Source organism: Aotus nancymaae, unplaced genomic scaffold, assembly GCF_030222135.1.
Source record: "Aotus nancymaae isolate 86718 unplaced genomic scaffold, 86718_ANA_hifiasm-v0.15.2.pri h1tg000012l, whole genome shotgun sequence".
Taxonomy (NCBI): domain Eukaryota; kingdom Metazoa; phylum Chordata; class Mammalia; order Primates; family Aotidae; genus Aotus; species Aotus nancymaae.
This window is the reverse complement of record NW_026988423.1, coordinates 16,551,505-16,572,565: the sequence shown is the minus strand read 5'-3', so window position 1 is coordinate 16,572,565 and position 21,061 is coordinate 16,551,505. Positions and strand designations below refer to the sequence as shown.

At 40.3% G+C, this 21,061-nt stretch overlaps 1 protein-coding gene across 6 annotated transcripts in view; it reads left to right on the top strand.

Annotated features, from left to right (window-relative positions):
- Positions 1–19,316, top strand: part of ALG9 (ALG9 alpha-1,2-mannosyltransferase) — a 100,953-nt gene extending 81,637 nt beyond the window's left edge. For 5 of the 6 annotated variants that reach the window (XM_012470548.3, XM_012470549.3, XM_012470554.3 and 2 more), the window contains exons 15-16: positions 14,976–15,094; positions 15,402–19,316. In XM_012470548.3, the coding sequence (XP_012325971.1) occupies positions 14,976–15,094; positions 15,402–15,439 (157 nt within the window). In that variant the 3' untranslated portion in view covers positions 15,440–19,316. The other variant, XM_021671119.2, reaches the window with a different exon arrangement.
- The last annotated feature ends 1,745 nt before the right edge of the window (positions 19,317–21,061 follow it).

Below are 21,061 nucleotides of genomic sequence, written 5' to 3'. Positions count from 1 at the left end.
ACAACAGTACATACCAGGTCCCTGTCCTCTTGAACCTTATAATACAATGGTGAGGCTGACCTTAAACAAATAGCCACACAAATCAATATATAATTACAAAATGTGTTATGTGCTTTAAGAGGAAAGTACAGGGTGTTGCAAGAGGAGTGAGCAGTGGGGAGACACCGGGAGTCTTCCTGGTTTGTCCTTAAGTCAGCTGGTTAGGCAACTTTGGAGATCAGAAAGTTTTTACTGAGTATCTATTATGTCCTTATTACGGAGTTAAATGCTTTAAAGCACATAAAAGAAGTAATTAGATGCAGACTTTTCCCTTGAATAACTTATAATTTTTGTAGGAAGACCTACACATATGAAGGCAACTTGAAAATAGTGTTAAGACCATAGAGGTACTAAATTGTGTGCTAGAACTTTAAAGAAAGGAGGGACCTGTCAAGGTTAGAGTACACTTGGAAGGCTTCCTGAAGGAGGAGGTGCTTGAGGTGAAGAAAAGTAGGATTAAATAAGTACTGGTAGTGAGGAGGGAAGAATCACTTATTCAATTCAGGAAGCAATTATGAATAAAAATGCAAAGATATAGAATGCCTATTGGGTGAAGGGCCCAAAGTCAGCATCAAAAAATTCTATTTACCTCTTTGGCTGGTTTGAATTTGCTTTTATGTAAGGTAATCTATAATGTATCATCTACATCAGAAGTCTTGGAAAGTAAAAGGGGTCCTGTCCTGGACAAATTGAAATATATGGTCATCTTGCTTTAATGTGACCAGAATAAAAAGACTTGTTCCAAAAAGCAGGATGGGAAGAAGTATATAGATATAGTTTCTTTGCTCCACAGTCCATTTACTATGTGGATTTGCCCTTAGTTTACTTATTTAACTTGCTGACATTCTTTGTTATTGTAGCCTAGATTGGGCCTCAGCTGTCTAAAAGAGAAGCAATCAGGGTAGTTTGAAGGCAGTACCAGCATGTTTTTTTTTTTTGTTTGTTTGTTTTTTAAGAGGAATCATGGCTGGGCACGGTGGCTCATGCCTGTAATCCCAGCACTTTGGGAGGCCGAAGCAGGTGGGTCACGAGGTCAGGAGTTCAAGACCAGCCTGACCAACATGGTAAAACCCTGTCTCTACTAAAAAAATACAGAAAATTAGCTAGGCATGGTGATGCATGCCTGTAATCCCAGCTACTCAGAAGGCTGAGGCAGGAGAATTGCTTGAACCGGGAGGTGGAGGTTGCAGTGAGCTGTGATCGTGCCATTGCACTCTAGTCTGGGCAACAGAGTGAGACTCCGTCTCAGAGAAAAAAAAAAAGGAATCATACTGTGAGTTATATGTAATTGGAGTTTCCACTTGAGGGAGTTGCAACCTGATTATTATTGGGACAATTTTGTGATTGGGGCAAATTTAGGAATTCCTCATGTCTGTGAATGTGTGAAGAAGCCTGTTTTCTGTTGAAGTTGTTGCAAGATAGGCAATATCCTTATTGTTGGACTAATGGAGAAGTACTTACTAAATAAGGCTAAATGGTATTAGACCATTTGAGAGAATGACGGCCCAGATGTTCGTTCACTTCTTTTCCTAATTGGCTTCTTCTTTGCCTTATTAGAGGCCTACAAACCCCAGGCTCCATTAGTTTGAGACAAGATCCAGGCATAAAATCTTAATCACCATGTTCTAGTTGCTGCTCACACAACTAGTACCAGAGCTGCAACTTCCATTCCCTGAATTTGCCATGTCTGTCTGGCTAATTTTATAAAGGTTTATCAAACTCTCAGGATATGGAGTCTAAACTATTTAACAATATTACTTTTTAGACCAGACACATTTGTTACTCTGTGATCATCTCATATTACATACTTTCTAAAATAAAAAGAATTTTTTTTCTTTGAAGCATGATATAATTGCTGCATGAATAAAATAGCTGACAAGTGGGCAGATGTAATAATGCCTACTCTGAGAGTCCCCAGAGAGGAGTGAAGGGAGAGTGTTGCAGTAAATCACCAGCTCAATGGTGGGTGCTTTTCTAAGTGTGCTGAGAGTGTTTGGTTGTGGGAGTCTGGTGGGAAATGCCTCTCCAGGATGTTAGAGTTGGCTTCATGAGCAACAGGGCCTGTTTGTAGCTTTGGAAACAAGTTGGGAGGCTCTGCCAGTGGTTTGCACAGCCACTTTCCACCCACTGTTTCCTCCTTCATTTTAGGTCCCTTTTGTCTTGCTTGCTTTGCTTTCACCTTTAGTTTGGGGATTGTGAGATTTTATTTTTCTGTATTTTTTTCTTTTTGAGACAGAGTCTCACTCTGTTGACCAGGCTGGAGTGCAGTGATGCAATCTCTGTTCACTGCAACCTCCACCTCCCAGGCTCGAGCAATCTTCCCATCACAGCCTCCTAGGTAGGTGGGACTGCAGGCATACACTACTACACCTAACTGATTTTTATATATTTTGTAGAGACAGGGTTTCACCATCTTGGCCAGGCAATTACAGATGAAGAGTAAATAAAAATAAGGAGTTAGACGTTGAAAACTTAAGCTGGTGTGGTAGGAGAGGGACCTTTTCTAGTCAAAGGGTCTGTACAGCAGCAAGTTGGGGACTGTACTAATAACATATACTGTTTATTATGTTCTTTCAGTGCCTAGCATAGGATTTTCAGTGGCCACTGAACTTCAGCTGCTCTGGGGACTTTATTAAGACCGTGGCTCTCCTTTTAGCTTCTAAGAGGTGAACCCAGCAGCTATGAGGCCTAAAGAGTCCATGGCACTTATATATTGATTATTGTCCTATGTTGGAGAGAGTAATCTGGTTGAAGGGAGCCAGCACTTAGCTCCAGCATAAGCAGAGCTATTTCTCTCTGGAAGATAAACCATTGGAGTGATCACTATAAAGGGCAAATTAGCCAGAAGCATTTGTTCCAGTTATTGCTGTATAACAGTCATCCATACTTAGTGGTGTAAAAATGACAACAGTTGATTATTGTTTCCTCTCATGGTTCTAGGAGTTGATGGGCTCAACTAGCCAGTTCTTACTCAGGGTCTCTAATGCATTAGCCATCAGATAATGGCTGGGGCTGGGGGCATCTGAGCGGCTTTCTCACTCATATGTCTGGATGCTGGCTCTTGGCTAGGTCTCGGCTGGGGCTGTCAGCCATAACACCTATCTATGTCTTCTCTATGTGGCCTGGGCTTCCTTATAGTATGGTGGCTGACTTCCAAGAGTCAGCATCTAAAGACCTGCATAGTTTTTTATGACCTAGCCTTGGAAATCACACAGTACTACTTCCTCCTCATTCTGTTCCTTGGCAGCAAGCCAGTTGAATAGTTCATGCTCAAGGGGAAAATAATTAGACTTCCCTTGTTGATGGGAGGAGTGTCAAAGAAGTATGGACATGCTTTAAAGCCACTACATATCTTTTAATGCCATTTCCATCCATGTTGGATAATCTTTGAAACTTTTCTTTTTAAAGGTGATTTCTTACAAAAGAGACATATGGTACACACAATAGTCAATAGTCCAGCAGGCTGTTTCCATCTGCAGCTTCTTATTACCCAGGTGGAAGGGGAAACCACCCCATGGCAGAATTTGGTTGCAGGCCAAGAGTTTGACATGTTTCAGATGGTGCTTCCCTCTTTGGGTAGAATTAGTTCTCTCTCCTAAGCAGTAATTGAAGTATTTTTGTTTTTTCCCTATATGTCAATCATGGTGGTACCCTTAGCTTCCTCAGTGAGGCCAAGAATACTGAGAAACAGTAAGGAAGAAGAAATCAGAGTTTCTATACTTTTGCATTTACCAACTTTTATTCTCTTACACTTTCTGTTTCACTATCAGTTTTTGACTTTTCCTCCTCTTGGTTTCCCAGGATACTTTCCTGAGACCCTTCATCTGGCAGAGCTATCCCAGGCCAGATTTGGCTTCAAAACACATGGTGTTTTGCCATTATTCAGCTACTTAATCAAAGATCTGCTGAAATTTTAAGAAGAATAAACCTTTTTTCATTTTTCCAAAGCTTAGAGAGTCTGCTTTCCATTGTTGTGAAATGAGTTCTCTAGAAGGAATCCATTTACAGACTATCTGTTCTCTAAGTCCATGCCATAGAGACTTGCCGGTTTGAAGAGCATATAGTGTGTTTTAGGACCACCACTGCTTTTAGCTGGCTTAGCCTAAGCAGGTGGCATCATCAGAAGTCTTTGTTCTAAGTTCCTTGAGGGGTAGAACCACATTACATGTTGATTCTCTACAACTCCTAGCATATTATAGAGTCTTAGAAAATATGTATTGATGATTTTATGTATTTCACATTCTTAAAACTGGATTTATACTAGAGTAAATAAAAAAAAGCTGGTATAAGGTTTCCTTCAGAAGCTTCTGATCCCCTTATTTGGTAAAATATAAAGATCATTGAATTATTTTAAACCATGCTCATTGTTTATTTCATCTCTGTAAAGCTTGCCAGAATTATTTGCTTATGTGACCCCTAATTCTTCTTCTGTTTGTCATGTAAAAGAAGCCCAAATGAGGATCCAAAGAGCAGGGACAAAAACTCTCTAGAACGTTGGCATATTCTCCTCAGGAATGATGAATGGCGCATATAGTATCTTTATCTCTAAGTAGCTATCAGGGAAAAAGACTGGTGAAGAGCATTTCTCCAGCAAGCTTGATGGGACTGAGGTCAGAAAATGGCCAGTTGCCTAATAGCATTTTTCCCCAGTTCCTCATTCTGAATATTTGCTAAAGGTGACTGATCAAAAGGTTATGATTTTATGCCAGATGGTGGCCAAGGCCACAAATCAGTGGAATGATTCACTCTGTATACCAGTCTCACGATGCCATGATTCTAATTTGTGCCTCAGCAAACTTCCTAGTCATTACACATAATGGATTTTTGGAGTTTGCTCCAGATAGTAAAAATTGTGAATATTCATTGAACATGCCTGCTGAAAGTAAAATATCATACTGGTCACATGGATAATGCTGATTCAGCAAATTCTGTGTAAATGGCCATCTGTGGGGTATATTGCCATTATACAATTATGTGACCTTTTGAAGTATATTTTCTTTGTCAACATGTCTTCCATGTCTCCTTTGTACTCTGACATCCCATGAGCCACCACAGCCCCACAACTCCCCACTCTAGACTTCTACTTTGCTCTGCCCCACCTAATGACTTTAGGACTGAATTGCTTAGGAAGAGAACAGAAAAAATAACTTTAGCTTATTTTTGATATTTCCTTTTCCTTGTGGAAGATGAATATTGTAAGAAGGGTGGGAGGTAAACCAGATGCTCTGGTTTAAGAGTCAGAGCATAGGCATTCATTCATTCATAGACAATTTATTGAGTACTTTCTGTGGCACTTTCCTGAAAACTAGAGATAGAGCAGTTAGATAAAGTTCCATCCTCAAGGGATTAGTGGAGTATAACATACAGCATGGAACTCCTCTTTTTGTATAACAGGGTTGTAAGTCACCTTTGCATTAGGTACCATTAGAATAATGTCTCTCTCCACATTTCCTTTTAAAAACTATTAAATAACAGTCACATTTTTGCTCCATACCAGCTTTTTGAGATGTTCTTAAATGGCTTGATATGGAACTATAGGTTGACTATCACTAAGTCTTGAAGGAATTCTGAGATTCTCTTCAGAATTGAAGATAGCTGCAAAAGGCAAGTTCTGCACTGAAGGTTGCAGTTGCAGAAAATCTCTCACTGAAGAGTGAGCTAAATGCAAGAGAGAAAGAAACTAGCTTGAAAAAGCTGCAACTGGAAAGACAACTGGCAGTGGGCTTAGATTACAGGTTTACAGGGGATATTAATGGTTGGATGGATGGATGGATGATGGGATAGATGGATGGATATAACAAAGAAAGAGAGGAAAGGAGAAGATAAGAGAGGAGAAAGAAGACAGGACAAGACCTGGGCCAGTCATGGTGGTTCATGCCTGCAGTCCCACTACTTTGGGAGGCTGAGGCCACAGGGTTGCTTGAAGCTTTAAGACCATCCTGGGCAACATAGTGAGACTCTGTTTCTGTTAATAATAATGATAATAAATTAGCTAGGTGTGGTGGCACATACCTGTAGTCCCATCTACTCTGGAGACGACAGATCAGGGAGAATCACTTGAACCCAGGAGGCTGAGACTGCAGTGATCTATGATCATGCCACTGTACTCCAGCCTAGGCAACAAAGCTAGATCCTGTCTTTTAAAAAAAGAAGGAAAACCTGGATACTAGGATGTTTTCTTTTTAAAATGAAAAATTGACTCAGCATTTCCATTTGTGCCTGCTGAACTGGTGACATCAGGGACTGGCAGCCAGTCATTCATTGATGTCAGCAAGAGCAGATTTAAATCTCCATAGCAGAAAGCTCTTCAGCCCTCATAAATAGAGCTGGTAATTGAATTAGAAAACATTCTGAGCCATGAGCTAATTATACTGTTCAGGCAATTGCTTTGTCCAGGTCTGTTTCATCCTTGAATCACTTGAGTGACTTTCTCACTGGGAGGGGAAGTATTTCAGTTTCCATGATAGAGGCACATATTTATGTCTCCCTAAATCATGCTACCTGTGCTGCCCTAGGGCAGTACTTTGGCATTTCGCTTTATTACAGACATTATTGTACGAGTTTTGATAGGCATTAGTTTTGTCTGTGATTCGGTTTGATCTTTGTTTCCATGTGTATAAATGTGTGGACACACATGTTATTCCAATGCGCAACTGCTCTTTCCTTTTATAAAGGCAAATTACCAAGTTGATTTCCTTTTTTCAGCAACAATACAACATAATAAATTCAAAATGCCCAAGTTATGCTTAGTATATTAAAGCTATTGATGATAAAATAATCTAGAATAGCAGCTGGAATGTTAGAAATGAAGAATTCAAGCCAGCTTGTTCTTTTGGTTAAAGAAAAAAAGTCACAGGCTGTGTGCAGTGACTCATACCTGTAATCCCAGCACTTTGGGAGGCCAAGGTGGGAGGATCATTTGAGCCCAGGAGTTTGAGATTAGCCTGGGCAACATAATATGCCCCTGTCTCTACAAAAAGACAAAAAATTAGCTCGGAATGGTGGCATACACCTTGGTCCCAGCTACTCAGGAGGCTAGGGTGGGAGGATCACTTGAACCCTGGAGGTCAAGCCTGCAGTGAGCTGGGATCACACTACTACACTCCAGCCCAGGTGGAAGAGTGAGACCCTGTCTCAAAAGAAAAAAAATTATAGAATATTCCCATCCCAGCTTAGAGGTGAGAATGGGCCTAAGCATATATTGGCTGCTTTCTCATTCCATCTTCTAGAAGAGATTAGTTAGTGACTTTGTGTGTTATAGATAGATAATGCTATTAAAGATCATCTGCAGGAGAAAAGGAGGTTTGCCTTCTAAAGGATTTTTTTTTCCAGTGCCATACTCTGATATTAAACAGATCCTTCTTAGCTTTTGCTTCTATGTAATTCTCACCTTTTTTGTAGTTTTGTGTTCTGGCTTAACTAGAAATGCCTCCTTATTTCCTGAATATATTATTTAGAATTTGATGCTGAATTTCTTGTGATTATACACTGAGGGAGCTTGGCAAATCAGGATGTTTCTTGAATGTCTCCATGTAGCTAAGTCAGACCCATGTCTGTCCTTAGCAAGATGGTTATTCCAAACCACAAATTCACTTGGACTTTGAATTCCTTATTGAGAGTAGGAGGAACCATCATTGTGTTCCTGGCATTCAACCCATTCCTTGACATGGAGCTCATTCATTTGTGGTTAAACTAAATTGAATTAAACTCATATCTCATTTGTGTAATATCCCTCCCTCACTTTCTTCAGCAGTCCATCCCTTCATCCTTCCTTCCATTCATCCAACATTTGTTTTTCAACATTTGCTATATGCAGGCACATATTGGCAGATAAAACAGGCATGGCCCCTAGAATTTGAGGCTGTTTTGAAGGGAGGGCAGACAATAAACAGTTAACCAACAGATAAATAGTACAAATTGTGAAGCGTATAATGAAGAAACACACAGGTGTGCTGAGAAAAAAGAAGTGAGAGGTGGAAACCTAGGATTGTTGGAAGACCTCTCAAAAGAGGTAACTTTGGTTTATGTTTTTTTTTTTCCTGAGATAGAGTCTTACTCTGTCATCCAGGCTGGAGTGCAGTGGCACAATCTTGGCTCACTGCAACCTCCATCTCCTGAGTTCAAGTGATTCTCTTGCCCAAGTAACTGGGATTACAGCTGCCCGCCTCCATGCCTGGCTAATTTTGTATTTTTAGTAGAGACAGGGTTTCACCATGTTGGCCAGGCTGGTCCCAAACTCCTGACCTCAAGTGGTCCACCTGCTTGGGCCTCCTAAAGTGCTGGGATTACAGGCATGAGCCACTGTGCCAGGCCAAAGGATGTAACTTTTAAGATGAGACATGAAAAGTGAAATGGACTCAGTTATGAGAAAAACAGGGTGGAAGAGTGTTCCTGGCTGAGGTGACAGCATCTGCAAAGGCTCTAAGGTAGGAGGAGCTTGTATTTTTGAAGAACTGAAAGGAAGCTGGTGTGGCCGGAGTGTAGAGATCCGGGAGGAAGATGGCACAAGGTGAAGTGGGACAATTAGGCAAGGGCCAGATCTCCTATGGCTTTGCAGGCGGTGAGAAAGAGTTTGAGATTTATTCAGTCCACCTTTAGTTGCTGCTGAATGGACAGAGTATTTAACCTGAGATACCTGTAGATTTGGTTATAGTTAGACAAGTTGCTTTTCCTGCTTAGTGTACCTTGGAATGTTGGATGGATAAAATGAAATGATGTACTACATATTTATTAAATACTGCTTATACACCTACCTACCCAGCCCTCAGCATTTGACCTCCCGTCTGAATGTTTGTATTAACACTTTGAATGTTATCATTCTGTATCAGCTGTTTAGAATTTAGCATATGCTAAGTTATGATGATGTGTCATTCATAATCTGTTTCTACCTAATTAGCTTATTAGCCCTTTGAGAACAGAGACTTATGTATCTTCAGAGCCAGCACACAAATGCTTACATATAGTAGGCACATTGATTTTTTTTGTTTGTTTGTTGGCTTTTGTTTAGAAAATCGAGGGTTTCCTTTATTTAAACATTTGTCTACTGGTTTAAAAAATATTATTATAAGTAATAAATTTATCTACTTTTACATATATTTGAAATTTTCTATTATAGCAAATGGAAAACCACATAGATTGTTTGTAAAGCAAGCAAATAAATAACACGGTGTAAAGTACAAAGTAAAAGTCCTGTGCTATATCATAGGGACTGCATAATTTTTGTTTTAATTGATACTGCTAAAAATGCCTTTCTAAGTGGCTATGCAGGTTTACACTTTTACTGGCATTATCTGTTTCCTAATTCCTCATAGGTGTTTGATACTGTCAGGCTTTTTAATGTTTGCAGACCTGATTATTGAAAATTATGTCTAGTCTTGCATTTCCCTGATTCCTGGTAAGACTGAATATTATTTCATGTTTATCAACCATTTGCATTTCTCTTCTGTTTTTATGTCTTCTGTCATTTTTTTCTGTTGAATTGTCTTATTGATCACAGGAACAGTTTATATAGTCTAGATGCAAATCATCTGGTACATATATTGCAAACATTTTGTCCCAATCCCTTTTATTTTCACCTTTGTTTTATCTTGCCTTTTGAACTCTACAATAATGCATGGTAGTCCTTCTTCTGTTTCAGTCCAGCCAGTTATCTTTTAATTTTTTATTTTTTAGAAAAGCAGTTTTGCTATGTTTTGCCCAGATTGGCCTTGAACTCCTGGGCCCAAGCAATTCTTTCACGTACCCAGGATTACAGGAGCAAACCACAACACCTGCCTAGTCAGTGTTTTATTTTGTTTTGTTTTTGAGACAGATTATTACTCTGTCACCCAGGCTGGAGTGCAGTGGCGCAGTCTTGGCTCACTGCAAGCTCCATCTCCCAGGTTCAAGCGATTCTCCTCCCTCAGCCTCCCAAGTGGCACCCAACACTATGCCCAGCTAATTTTTGTATTTTTAGTAGAGACAGGGTTTCACCATGTTGGCCAGGCTGGTCTTGAACTCCTGACCTCAAGTAAGCCACTGCACCCAAGCAGCTAGTCATTGTTTTTGATGATGATATATCCCATGTGCAGACAAAGATAGTTTTGGTTGTTTTTTTTTTTTTAATTCTTTTTTTCTCTCTCTCTTTTATTCATACCTGGTGATCAGGAAATTTATTTTTCCAAATCCTGAGTGGAATCAGACCAAGATCATTTTCTGACAATTTCCAAAATATCTCAGTCCAATGGACCCTCTTTGTTTTCTATATTTTCAAGTTATTTTATAGGCTGGGCATGGTGGCTCATGCCTGTAATTCCAGCACTTTGGGAGGCCAAGGCGGAAGGATTGCTTGAGCCTAGGAGTTCAGGACAAGCCTGGGCAATATAGTGAGACTTACCTGTATGAAAAAATTTTTAAAAATTAGCCAGGTGTGGTGGTATGCACCTGTGGTCCCAGCTACTTAGGAAGCTGAGGTGGAATGATCGCTTGAGCCCGAGAGGTCGAAGCTGCAGTGAGCCGAGATTATGCCACTGCACTCTTGCCTGGGCCACAGAGTGAGACCCTATCTCAAAAAAAAAGAAAAAAATGCATCATCATCTGTATACTTCCAGTTATATTCTTCCATCTATAGTCTACCTTTGCATACCTGCCTTCAGCATTTGTCCCCTTATGAACTGTAAAATTTGACATACAAATATCATAAAAGATGAAAGAATATAGTTACATGTCATTTTAGCATAACACTGTGATCCATGGTCTTATTATAAAGCCTTATTATAAAGTCTTTCTTGCTGAATGACTGACTATACAAGAATACCTTATTTCCTTTTTGTCCTTAGAAATATATTGTTCGCTCATCAGTTCTTGAGTTTGAGGAAATTCATCTAGTGTATTGTCATATGAAGACTCTTAGTCTCAAATTTTGCTTGTAAGATCAATTTCACTATCATCGTTAGGTCTGGATGGCTGCTATTCGTCTCTTTGTATTCACCTTCTGATTTGTCTGAGAATCATGAAATATCTTCCTCTGTCCATTTTCTTCTCATTAACATTATGGGTAGACAACTTAAAAATGTTAGATTCTGAATTATGTTCAATGAAAGTTAAATGGAGACTACAAATATAGTGTCTCCAATCATTTATACCTTATTTAAAGATGACACAATATTTTGAGCAATGCCATAAAAAAAATGGAAGGATAGTACAATCATGATTACTTATTTTACAATTGTATTTTTAAAGCATAGTTGTAAATAATTCAAGATATAGAAAAAAAAAAGATCACCAAGATCCTGTAATGTACCTTAGATTTATAAAAAGTGGGCCCTTATGGTAATTACAAGATAGAATGAGTTTTATTCTCTTTTTAAATATAAGGCCAGGCATGGTGGCGCATGCCTGTAATCCTAACACTTCGGGAGGCTGACAGAGCCTCGAGCCCAAGAGTTAAAGGCCAGCCAGGACAACATAATGAAACCCCATCTCTATGAAAAATAAAAAGTTAGCCAGGCACACCTGTAGCCCAGGTACTTAGGAAACTAAGGTGGGAGGATTGCTTGAGCTCAGGAGGTCAAGGCTGCAGTGAACTATGATCGTGCCACTGTACTCTAGCTTGGGCAACAGAGCAAGACCCTGTCTCAAAATAAATAAATAAAAATATAATTTATCTTTGTTCTTTGGAAGACTCTAAAAAGAATAAAATTATGAACTAGCAATCCTCCCAAATAGTAAGGAATTGCTACAAAAAGAAAGTAAAACCCTGGGACAGGAGAGGTGGCTCATGCCTGTAATCTCAGCACTTTGGGAGACTGAGGCAGTAGAACTGCTTGAGCCTAGGAGTTCAAGGCCAGCCTGGGCAAAATAGTGAGACCCTGTCTCTTGGAAAAAAGAAAGAAAGAAAGTCAAACACTAAAATTAGGTCCAGTGGACCCTGAGGTTATACCAAGGACTGAGTTGACCAAAAATATACAATGACTATATTAATGAAGCTTTTATTTTAGAGTCAACCAGAATGGAAATTACACTTGTTAGTTTTATACTTTTTTTTTTTTTTTTTTACTAAAGCTTATAGGAGTTTACTCTACTTTGCATCTTTTGCTTCTGCTCTTCACACTATTTGTGCAGTGTAGATGAAAAAATTAACTTTTTATTTTTGAGACAGTATCTCGCCCTGTCACCCAGGCTGGAGTCCAGTGGCATGATCACAGCTCACTGCAGCCTCAACCTCCTGGGCATATGCCATACTACCAGTTCAAACTTCAGAATAGCTGGGACTTCAGGTATGTGCCACTCTGCCACGCTAATTTTTTTTTTTTTTTTTTTTGAGGTGGAGTTCTGCTCTTACCACCCAGGATGGACTATAGTGGCGCATTCTTGGCTCACTGCAACCTCTGCCTCTCGGGTTCAAGCAGTTCTCCTGCCTCAGCCTCCTGAGTAGCTGGGATTACAAGCATGCACTGCCACACCCGGCTAATTTTTTTTTATTTTTAGTAGAGATGGAGTTTTGCCATGTTGGCCAGGCTGGTCTGGAACTCCTGACCTAGTTGATCTGCCCGTCTCGGCCTCCCAACTGCCAGGCTAATTTTTAAAATTTTTTTGTAAACACAGGTCTCACTTTGTTGCCCAGGCTGGGCTTAAACTCCTGGGTTCAAGGGATCCTCCCACCTCAGCCTCTCAAAATATTGGGATTACAGGCATGAGCCTCTGTGCCTGGCCATTAACTTCTCCTTGACTAGGGTAGATACTTCTTTATCCCGTTCATTTTATTTGCAGGAGCCTGCTTTGTCTCATGTCTCTTCTCCAAACCTCTGTTCTCTATCAAAGCCCTTGATAAAGTTCAGTATTGAAGTGAAGTGAATCTCTGTTGAAGTGAAGTGAATCTCGCGGAGCACAGGGCACTGCCAGCATCCTAGTTGGGAAGAATCTCTAAGAGGCGTGCATGCCAAGCACAGTATCATTGTGTGCAGGCATTGTAGGAGTCTGCCAAATCCAAGGGTAGGCTGCCAGTACAAATGCCACGTTGACATGACATTTACAAGTTTAGAATTTGATAAAGGACTGGCAGTGGAACACCTTCAGCTACCTCATTCAGGGTGGCAGTAACTAGGCCAGCTTTTGATTTTCAGACTCAGAAATCACAGTCAGGAAGTAATACTCCATACAGAATTTAAAACTATCACTACAACTTTTTCTAGGAAATGATAAATCCTGTTAGTCTATTCCTGGGATGCATGATAAACCATAATGGTTAAGAATATAGACTCTCGAGTCAAACCTGGATTTGAATGAGGCCTCTGTCACTTACTCTGTAACCCTGAGCAAGTTTAGGCCTTAATTTCCCATTTATAAAATAGGGATAATAATACCACTTTAGGATTATCAAATGGATTAAATAATATATTTATTCATTTTTTTTTTTTTGAGACAGAGTCTCACTCTGTTGCCAGGCGCTAGGCTAGAGTGCAGTGGCACAATCTTGGCTCACTGCAACCTCTGCCTCCTGGGTTCAAGCAATCTGCCTCAGCCTCCCGAGTAGCTGGGACTACAGGTGCAAGCCACCACGCCCAGCTAATTTTTGTATTTTTAGTAGAGATGGGGTTTCGCCATGTTGGCCAGGATGGTCTCGATCTCTTGACCTCGTGATCCGCCCGCCTCGGCCTCCCAAAGTGCTGGGATTACAGGCTTGAGCCACCGCACCCGGCCTATTCATCTTTTTTTAAAATTTATTTTTGTTGAGATGGAGTCTCACTCTGTCACCCAGGCTGGAGTGCAGTGGCACGATCTCAGCTCACTGCAACCTCTGCCTCCCGAGTCAAGTGATTCTCCTGCCTCAGCCTCCTGAGTGGCAGGGACTACAGGCATGCACCACTACACCCAGCTAATTTTTTTGTATTTTTAGTAGAGACGGAGTTTCACCATATTGGTCAGACTGGTCTTGAACTCCTAACCTCAAGAGAGCCACACTTCGCCTTGGCCTCCCGAAATGCTGGGATTACAGATGTGAGCTACCATGCCCGGCTGATAATATATTTAAAAGTATAAGCACTTTTCACATTCTTCAGAAATTCATGAGAAATTTAGTTTTTCAGTTCTTGTATTTCAGTAATAAGTAGATGTATTATAATTTACCAAGGAGATGTTGTCACAACATGAACTTGTGTGTAGACTCTTTCCTTGACTTAGACAATACTGGAACACTAGGCATAGGCACCCAGGATGTAGTTTTCTTCCCCTCTCCAGGAAAACTTAGAGCTGGAGTCCAGGTCATTTGAGTACTTCGAATCTCTACAGTGTCTTAGATGCAGAAACCATTTTGATGTTAAGAATTCATTTGAGGGGCCGGGCACAGGGGCTCATGCCTGTAATCCCACCACTTTGGGAGGTTGAGGTGGGAGGATCACGAGGTCAGGAGTTTGAGACCAGCCTGACCAATATGGTGAAATCCCGTCTCTACTAACAATACAAAAATTAGCCGGGCATGGTGGCTCACGTCTGTAGTCCCAGCTACTCAGGAGGCTGAGGCAGAAGTATTGCTTAAACCCAGGAGCCGGAGGTTGCAGTGAGCCAAGATTGCGCCACTGCACTCCAGCCTGGTGAAAGAGCAAGACTCTGTCTCAAAAAAAAAAAAAAAAATTCATTTCAGCAATAGCAGTCCTTTGATTGACCTGGAATTTTTCTGTGGCATATTCTAATGCAAAATGAAGACCTAGAGCTATTCTGAAGGGTATACTGAAGGCTTCTTAGGGACAATAATAAATTTTCACATAGGTGACAAGGTACTTGGCCTTGATTAAGTCTTTCACCGTGATCTAGTACCTAAGTAATAGGCTTTTCTGTACCACTTGAATAAAATATAATCCTTACTACAGAGCTTAGTTTATTTCTTTTAATCACTTTTAGTACCATTAGTAAATTCTCCCAAATGATACAATTCTTTTTTTTTAACCCTTGTTTTTCAGATCTTCAAAGCTGCTGCGGGCATTCTATGTCCCCTTCCTGTCAGATCAGTATACAGTATATGTAAACTACACCATCCTCAAACCCCGGAAAGCAAAGCAAATCAGGAAGAAAAGTGGAGGTTAGCAACACACCTGTGGCCCCAAAGGACAACCATCTTGTTAACTAGTGATTCCAGTGACCTGATTCCCTGCAAGCTATCGCCTGTAACATTTGTAATAAAAGTCTTCTGACATGAATACTGGAATCTCGGTGCTCTGGGCTAGTCAAAGTCTATTTCAAAGTCTAGTTAAAGTCACATTTGCTCCTTGTGTGTGTCTCTGTTCTGCATGTAAACTTTGTGCAGCTAGGCAGAGAAAGGCCCTAAAGCACAAGTAGATATATTGCTCCACATCTCATTGTTTTTCCTCTGTTCAATTATTTACTAGACCGGAGAAGAGCAGAACCAACTTACAGGAAGAATTGAAAATCGTGGGACGGGATGGCTGTGTTAAGCTGTTCTCCACACTCTGGCCTGGCATCTGAGAACTAGCAAGCCTCTCTTAGGCCATATGGGCTTCTCCACCAAAGCTGTTTGGCAGCTCCTAGCAGACCTTCTTGTTCAAATCGTCGTGCTGTAAATGAACACAGCCTAGTTGCCAACCCACATGTCCTTTTCACCTCTAGCAAGACTAAGCTTCTATAAAGCACTTCACAGGACTAGGACCCTGTCCTGGAACTATCTCAGGAAAAAGGTGACCATTTGAGGAACTGTGACCTAATTTTATTATAATGATGCCTCTAATTTTTATTTCCTTTACAACCAACTGTAACTATTTGGTTATATTTTTTTTGTTTAGTGTTAGCGCACTATTTTTTGAATTCTAGACTCCTCTGTGTGAAGATATCAACAGACCAAACTACAACCGTATAGGATATATTTGGAGAAAATTAATTCTATCAATTGGTAGATTTGGATGACATCACATTTTTAAGTAATGTATTCTGAAGCCATTGCTGAGGAAATTAAGAGTTTTCTTTTTTTTTAAAACCACCCCCAGTGAAAAGGACCAGTGTATATTTACAGCACCTATTTTTCAGTTCTGTCTGTTGCGAGGCACATCCTGCATGGGGCACTTCTAGTCAAATAGGCAATGATAAGGACCTAATTAAAATGTACTAAGTATATACTATTTTAAAAGCCTTTACAGTCAGTACTGCAGTTTACAAGGCACTTTCACAGCATCTCATTTGATCCTCACAGTCACAACGTGTGGTAGACAAGGCAGGTGATTTGTATCCCCATTTTACAGGTAAGGGAACAGGCTGGGGGTGGGGAGTGAGGGGAGGTAAGGGTAGTTGCCTGAGGTCACGCAGCCAGTAAGTGATAGAGCTGGGACTGGAACCTAGGTTTCCTCACTCTCATCTATTGCTCCTCCATATTCCTCACTCAACCATGAAAACATTACCTGAAAGGACTGATGAGGTTAACCAGAGACCCAACTGTTATTGTAACTTTCTATTTTAAGGAAGAATTGTATCTGTATTTCTTTGAGTTCTTTGGAGCCTCCAGTCTGCTTGTGTGTTAGACCAGCACAGCAGTGCTGTGAGATGCAGCCTGACCTCTGGCAGGAAAGTAGTGCTTATGTTTGGAAGTCATGTTTTTTTGCAGCCACACAGGATCCAAATATCAGTACTATTCCTGTAGTCAATCTGGGGTCACATTATAGGTGCCTTATTTCCCTAAGGGTAACTGTTTTGAATATCTGCAAATAGGATGAATCTATTTTTCAGAAGTTCTATCTTTCATTTTCTTTGTTTTTTTTTTTTTTTTTTTTTTTTGAGACAGAGTCTCATTCTGTCAGCCAGGCTGGAGTGCAGTGGCACGATCTCAGCTCACTGCAACCTTTGCCTCCCAGGATCAAGTGATTCTCCTGCATCAGCCTCCCAAGTAGTTGGGATTACCGGTGTGTGCCACCATGCTGGCTAATTTATGTATTTTCAGTAGAGTCAGGGTTTCACCATGTTAACCAGGCTGGTCTTGAACTCCTGACCTCAGATAATTCACCCACCTTGGCCTCCCAAAGTGCTAGGATTACAGGCATGAACCAACACACCTAGCCCCATCTTTCATTTTTTCAAAGAGAAGGGCATTCTAATAGGAACTGATGCCAAGACAGGAGAAAAGAAGTGGTAATAGAAGAAATGGCTAGTTACCATATTAAAAAGCTCCTCTTTGAGATCTCCTCTGCAGGAATATCAGAGACAGAGTTGAAGCACTGGAGAGGTAATAGGTCTAGACAGTACAGAAGAATAACTGGGGAGTGTGTGAAGATAGAGTGGGCTCCCACTTGCTTGAAAGGTCTTTGGCATTGAATTCTCAATACTTGATTACTGTTTTCCAAAGTAAAATTGGCACATATGATCTGACTACTGGACAGAGAATTATAAGTGAAACATCTTGCCTTACTTGCAGTAATGGTGTGCTGTTCTTCACAGTAGCTAAGGCCCTCAGTCCTCTATGTTTTGCAGAGGTAAATAAGAATCCAGGAATGGAGGTCCACCTGTGATGAGTGGCTTTTTTCTAATCAAAGTAGTATGCTGATCTGTTTTATCATCTTGCTTTAAAAAACGAACAACAACAACAAAAAACCTTAATTATAATATAGCACAAAGGCCATGATTGATGCAGAGATTCCTTAAAAATAGAAATTTCACTTCCCTATCCCTTTTAAAACCTGATTTTGGATCTCTCTGTTCTATGTATCTCTTTAGCGAGAGCACAATAAATGGCAGAACACTGTACCAAATATTATAGGTAAGGAATATAGAAATGAATGATTTTTGTTATGAAGGTGTTTTTCATGTGATATTTTATAAACACATTTTTTAAAATCTTCATCACTTTGTAATATAGGAAGGATAGCTTTGCCTGGGAAAAATAATTTCAAAACACCTGCTCAGAGTAGCGTTTCTCCCTCAAAAAAATCAGTGTTCAGACTGAGCTGACTGTTCTTCTTGCCATAATGAGAAAGCATGCAAGATACTTAATTCTCCATAGACTGTTGAGTATAGAGGGATATAGGACTACAGAGAATTTTTTTTTCCCGAGACAGAGTCTTGCTCTGTCACCTAGGCTGGAGTGTAATGGTGCCATCTTGGCACACTGCAACCTCTGCCTCCTGGGTTCAAGCAATTCTCCTGCCTCAGACTCCTGAGTAGCTAGGATTACAGGATGTGCCACCACACCCGGCTAATTTTTGTATTTTTAGTAGAGGTGGGATTTCACCATGTTGACCAGGCTAGTCTCGAAATCCTGACCTCATGATCTGCCTGCCTTGGCCTCCCAAAATGTTGGGATCACAGGCGTGAGCATCCGCACCTGGCCCAGATAGTTTTTAATAGCCTTAGATCATGGGCTGAGTGAGAGAGTAGGTGTACTTGGCAAATCCATGGTTCTCTAATTTCTAGCTCTAAAGCAGCCTTATCTGAAACCCCAAATCTTGTGATGCTGAGTACCATTACTGAACCAGTCTACACGGTAGGTATCTATTATCAAAATTTACCTCCTGACTGGTAGGTGTCATATGATAAGAAAGACAGATTATTTTAATCTTTTGGGATAATCAGAGAAAATTGCGGCCCATACTCTTTATTACTGAATTCAAGTTTGGAAATAGGCCCTTTGTTTTAAATAATGATGGCCTTTATCCCAACCATTTATTTGGGTCATTTTTCCAACTTTGGATTTCTAGGAGAGAACCTTGAAAACCTGATATGATTCTGCAGCATGAGGTCTGGGATGACCATTTGGGTAAAGCTCCAATGGCAATCATTTATTGTGTTTTGCGTTTCCTGGGATTTATTGAAATAATAAATCACTGTGATTGTAGTCTTCTGGCCAGTATCAGGCAGCTCTGCTTTTAATTTCGTTAATTTCATTTTCTCTGAAGAGGGAGAAGAGGCACAATTTAATCTTTGCCTCCACAAGCATATTAAAGCGCATGTGTTAATCAGTGCATTCTTATGCTCTTACATTAAATGCCTTGGATAAATGGATAAATGGACGTGTGCCCAGCTTTAATTTTTTTTTGCAACAGAAAGATCAGACTTTCGTACGGCATTGTTGGATTTCAGAGGCTCTTTGGTTTATCTGTAAATCTGAATGTTGCCTTTACTTTTGCCAGTCTAGATAACCATGTAATTCATGCTGCAAATGAAATCAGGAAGTGGTAAAGTGTTAAAGCAAGAGTATTGTCCAATTCACTTGTCTTCCTGATCCTTGTACTGTGTCAGTGTTTACATTACGTACTTATATTTCCTGTGAAAGAAAAAGTTAAATAAATTGTAGCAGTTTGATTTTCCTTTTCTTAATGTGACATTTTTTCTTTTGCTTTTAAATCTTTGTTGGAAATTGGAAACTGAAGGAGCTCAACTCCTTTCTCCCTGACTCCAGCCCTATCCCTCAGTGTGCAGACGTGACTTCTACAGGCCAAATATCCCAGAATGTTTATTCTGAAAATTTTAAAAGAAGACTTTGGGAAACCCGGTGAGGATTAGTTTTATTTTTCCTATGTTAAAATCACGCACAGTAAGAATTAATATATGGGCCAGACAGAGTGGCTCACACCTGTAATCGTAGCACTTTGGGAGGCTGAGGTGGGCAGATCACCTGAGGTCGGGAGTTTGAGAGCAGCCTGACCAACATGGAGAAACCCCATCTCTACTAAAAATACAAAATAGCCAGGCATAGCAGTGCCTGCCTGTAGTCCCAGCTACTTGAGGGGCTGAGGCAGGAGAATTGCTTGAACCCGAGAGGCAGGGGTTGCAGTGAGCCAAGATTATTGCTCCATTGCACTCCAGCCTGGGCAACAAGAGCAAAACTCTGTCTCTCAATAAATAAATAAACTTTTTTTAGAAAAAGGAATTAATATATGAACATTGTACCAAAAAGAGATGAAGTTCCTGGATCCATCTTAAGTTTTTGGAATAAGAATCACTGGACTATGAGAGTCTAATTTTCTTAGAAATCTTGATCCAGTTATATCTAACACTTAGGTAATTTCCCCCTTTGTTGGGGTTGTCAGAAGGAATAAAACTTTTTTTTTAATTTCTTTTTTTTATATTTTAGAAATGGCATCTGTTACATTGTTCAGGGTAGCCTTGAACAACATACAGTCCTGCTCAACCTCTTGATTAGCTAAGACTACAGGCATGCACCACTGCACCCAGCTGGAATTTTTTTTTTTTTTTTTGTAAATGAATTGCTAATGTTCTTGCTATGCCATACACTTTATACCCTATAACTTCTAGCAGCTATCTGGTTTTGTGCCATTGGTTATCATTCTTCTTCCCATAGAACCCCAGGTGGCCTTGACTTGGTTTTTTATATTTCTTCCAAATTGTTTGAGGAAAGGATGCTTTTAGTAGTGTAATTCCAGGAGAAGTCCAAACCTTAATTTCTTTTCCCTTCTCTAGAATGTCATCTTTCTCTGTGTTTGTTACTTTTACTTTTAGGGCTGAGTCTCATTTTTCTAAGAAGGTTTTCTAGACTTCAGACCCTTTGGTTACTTTATTTTCAGAGCCTTCTTGACTACCCAGTGTCCTTACTAATGGCATAGAACCTTAACATATAAACCATGCAAACCTGCCTGCTAGGGACATTGTTGGCATGCGAGGGGCAAAGACCACATCACACTCCTATGTATGTCAACATGGTTCCCTGAACATTTTGGTCCTATACATGTTCATTGACAATGAAAAAAGAAAAGCAAAAAGAGACATGGGACTAATGTACAAACTGTTGCTCTCAACTTGGCAAGGATTAGACCTTAGAAAATATGGCAAGTTGGTCGGACACAGCTCATGCTTGTAATTCCAGCACTTTGGAAGGCTGAGGCAGGCAGATCACTTGAGGTCAAGAGTTTGAGAACAGCCTAACATGGTGAAACTCGCATCTCTACTAAAAATACAAAAATTAGCCAGATGTGGTGGCGGGCACCTGTAATCCCAGCTACTAAGGAGGCTGAGGCAGGAGAATCACTTGAACTCAGTAGGTGGAAGTTGCAGTGAGCTGAGATCACACTACTGCACTCCAGACTGAGCGACA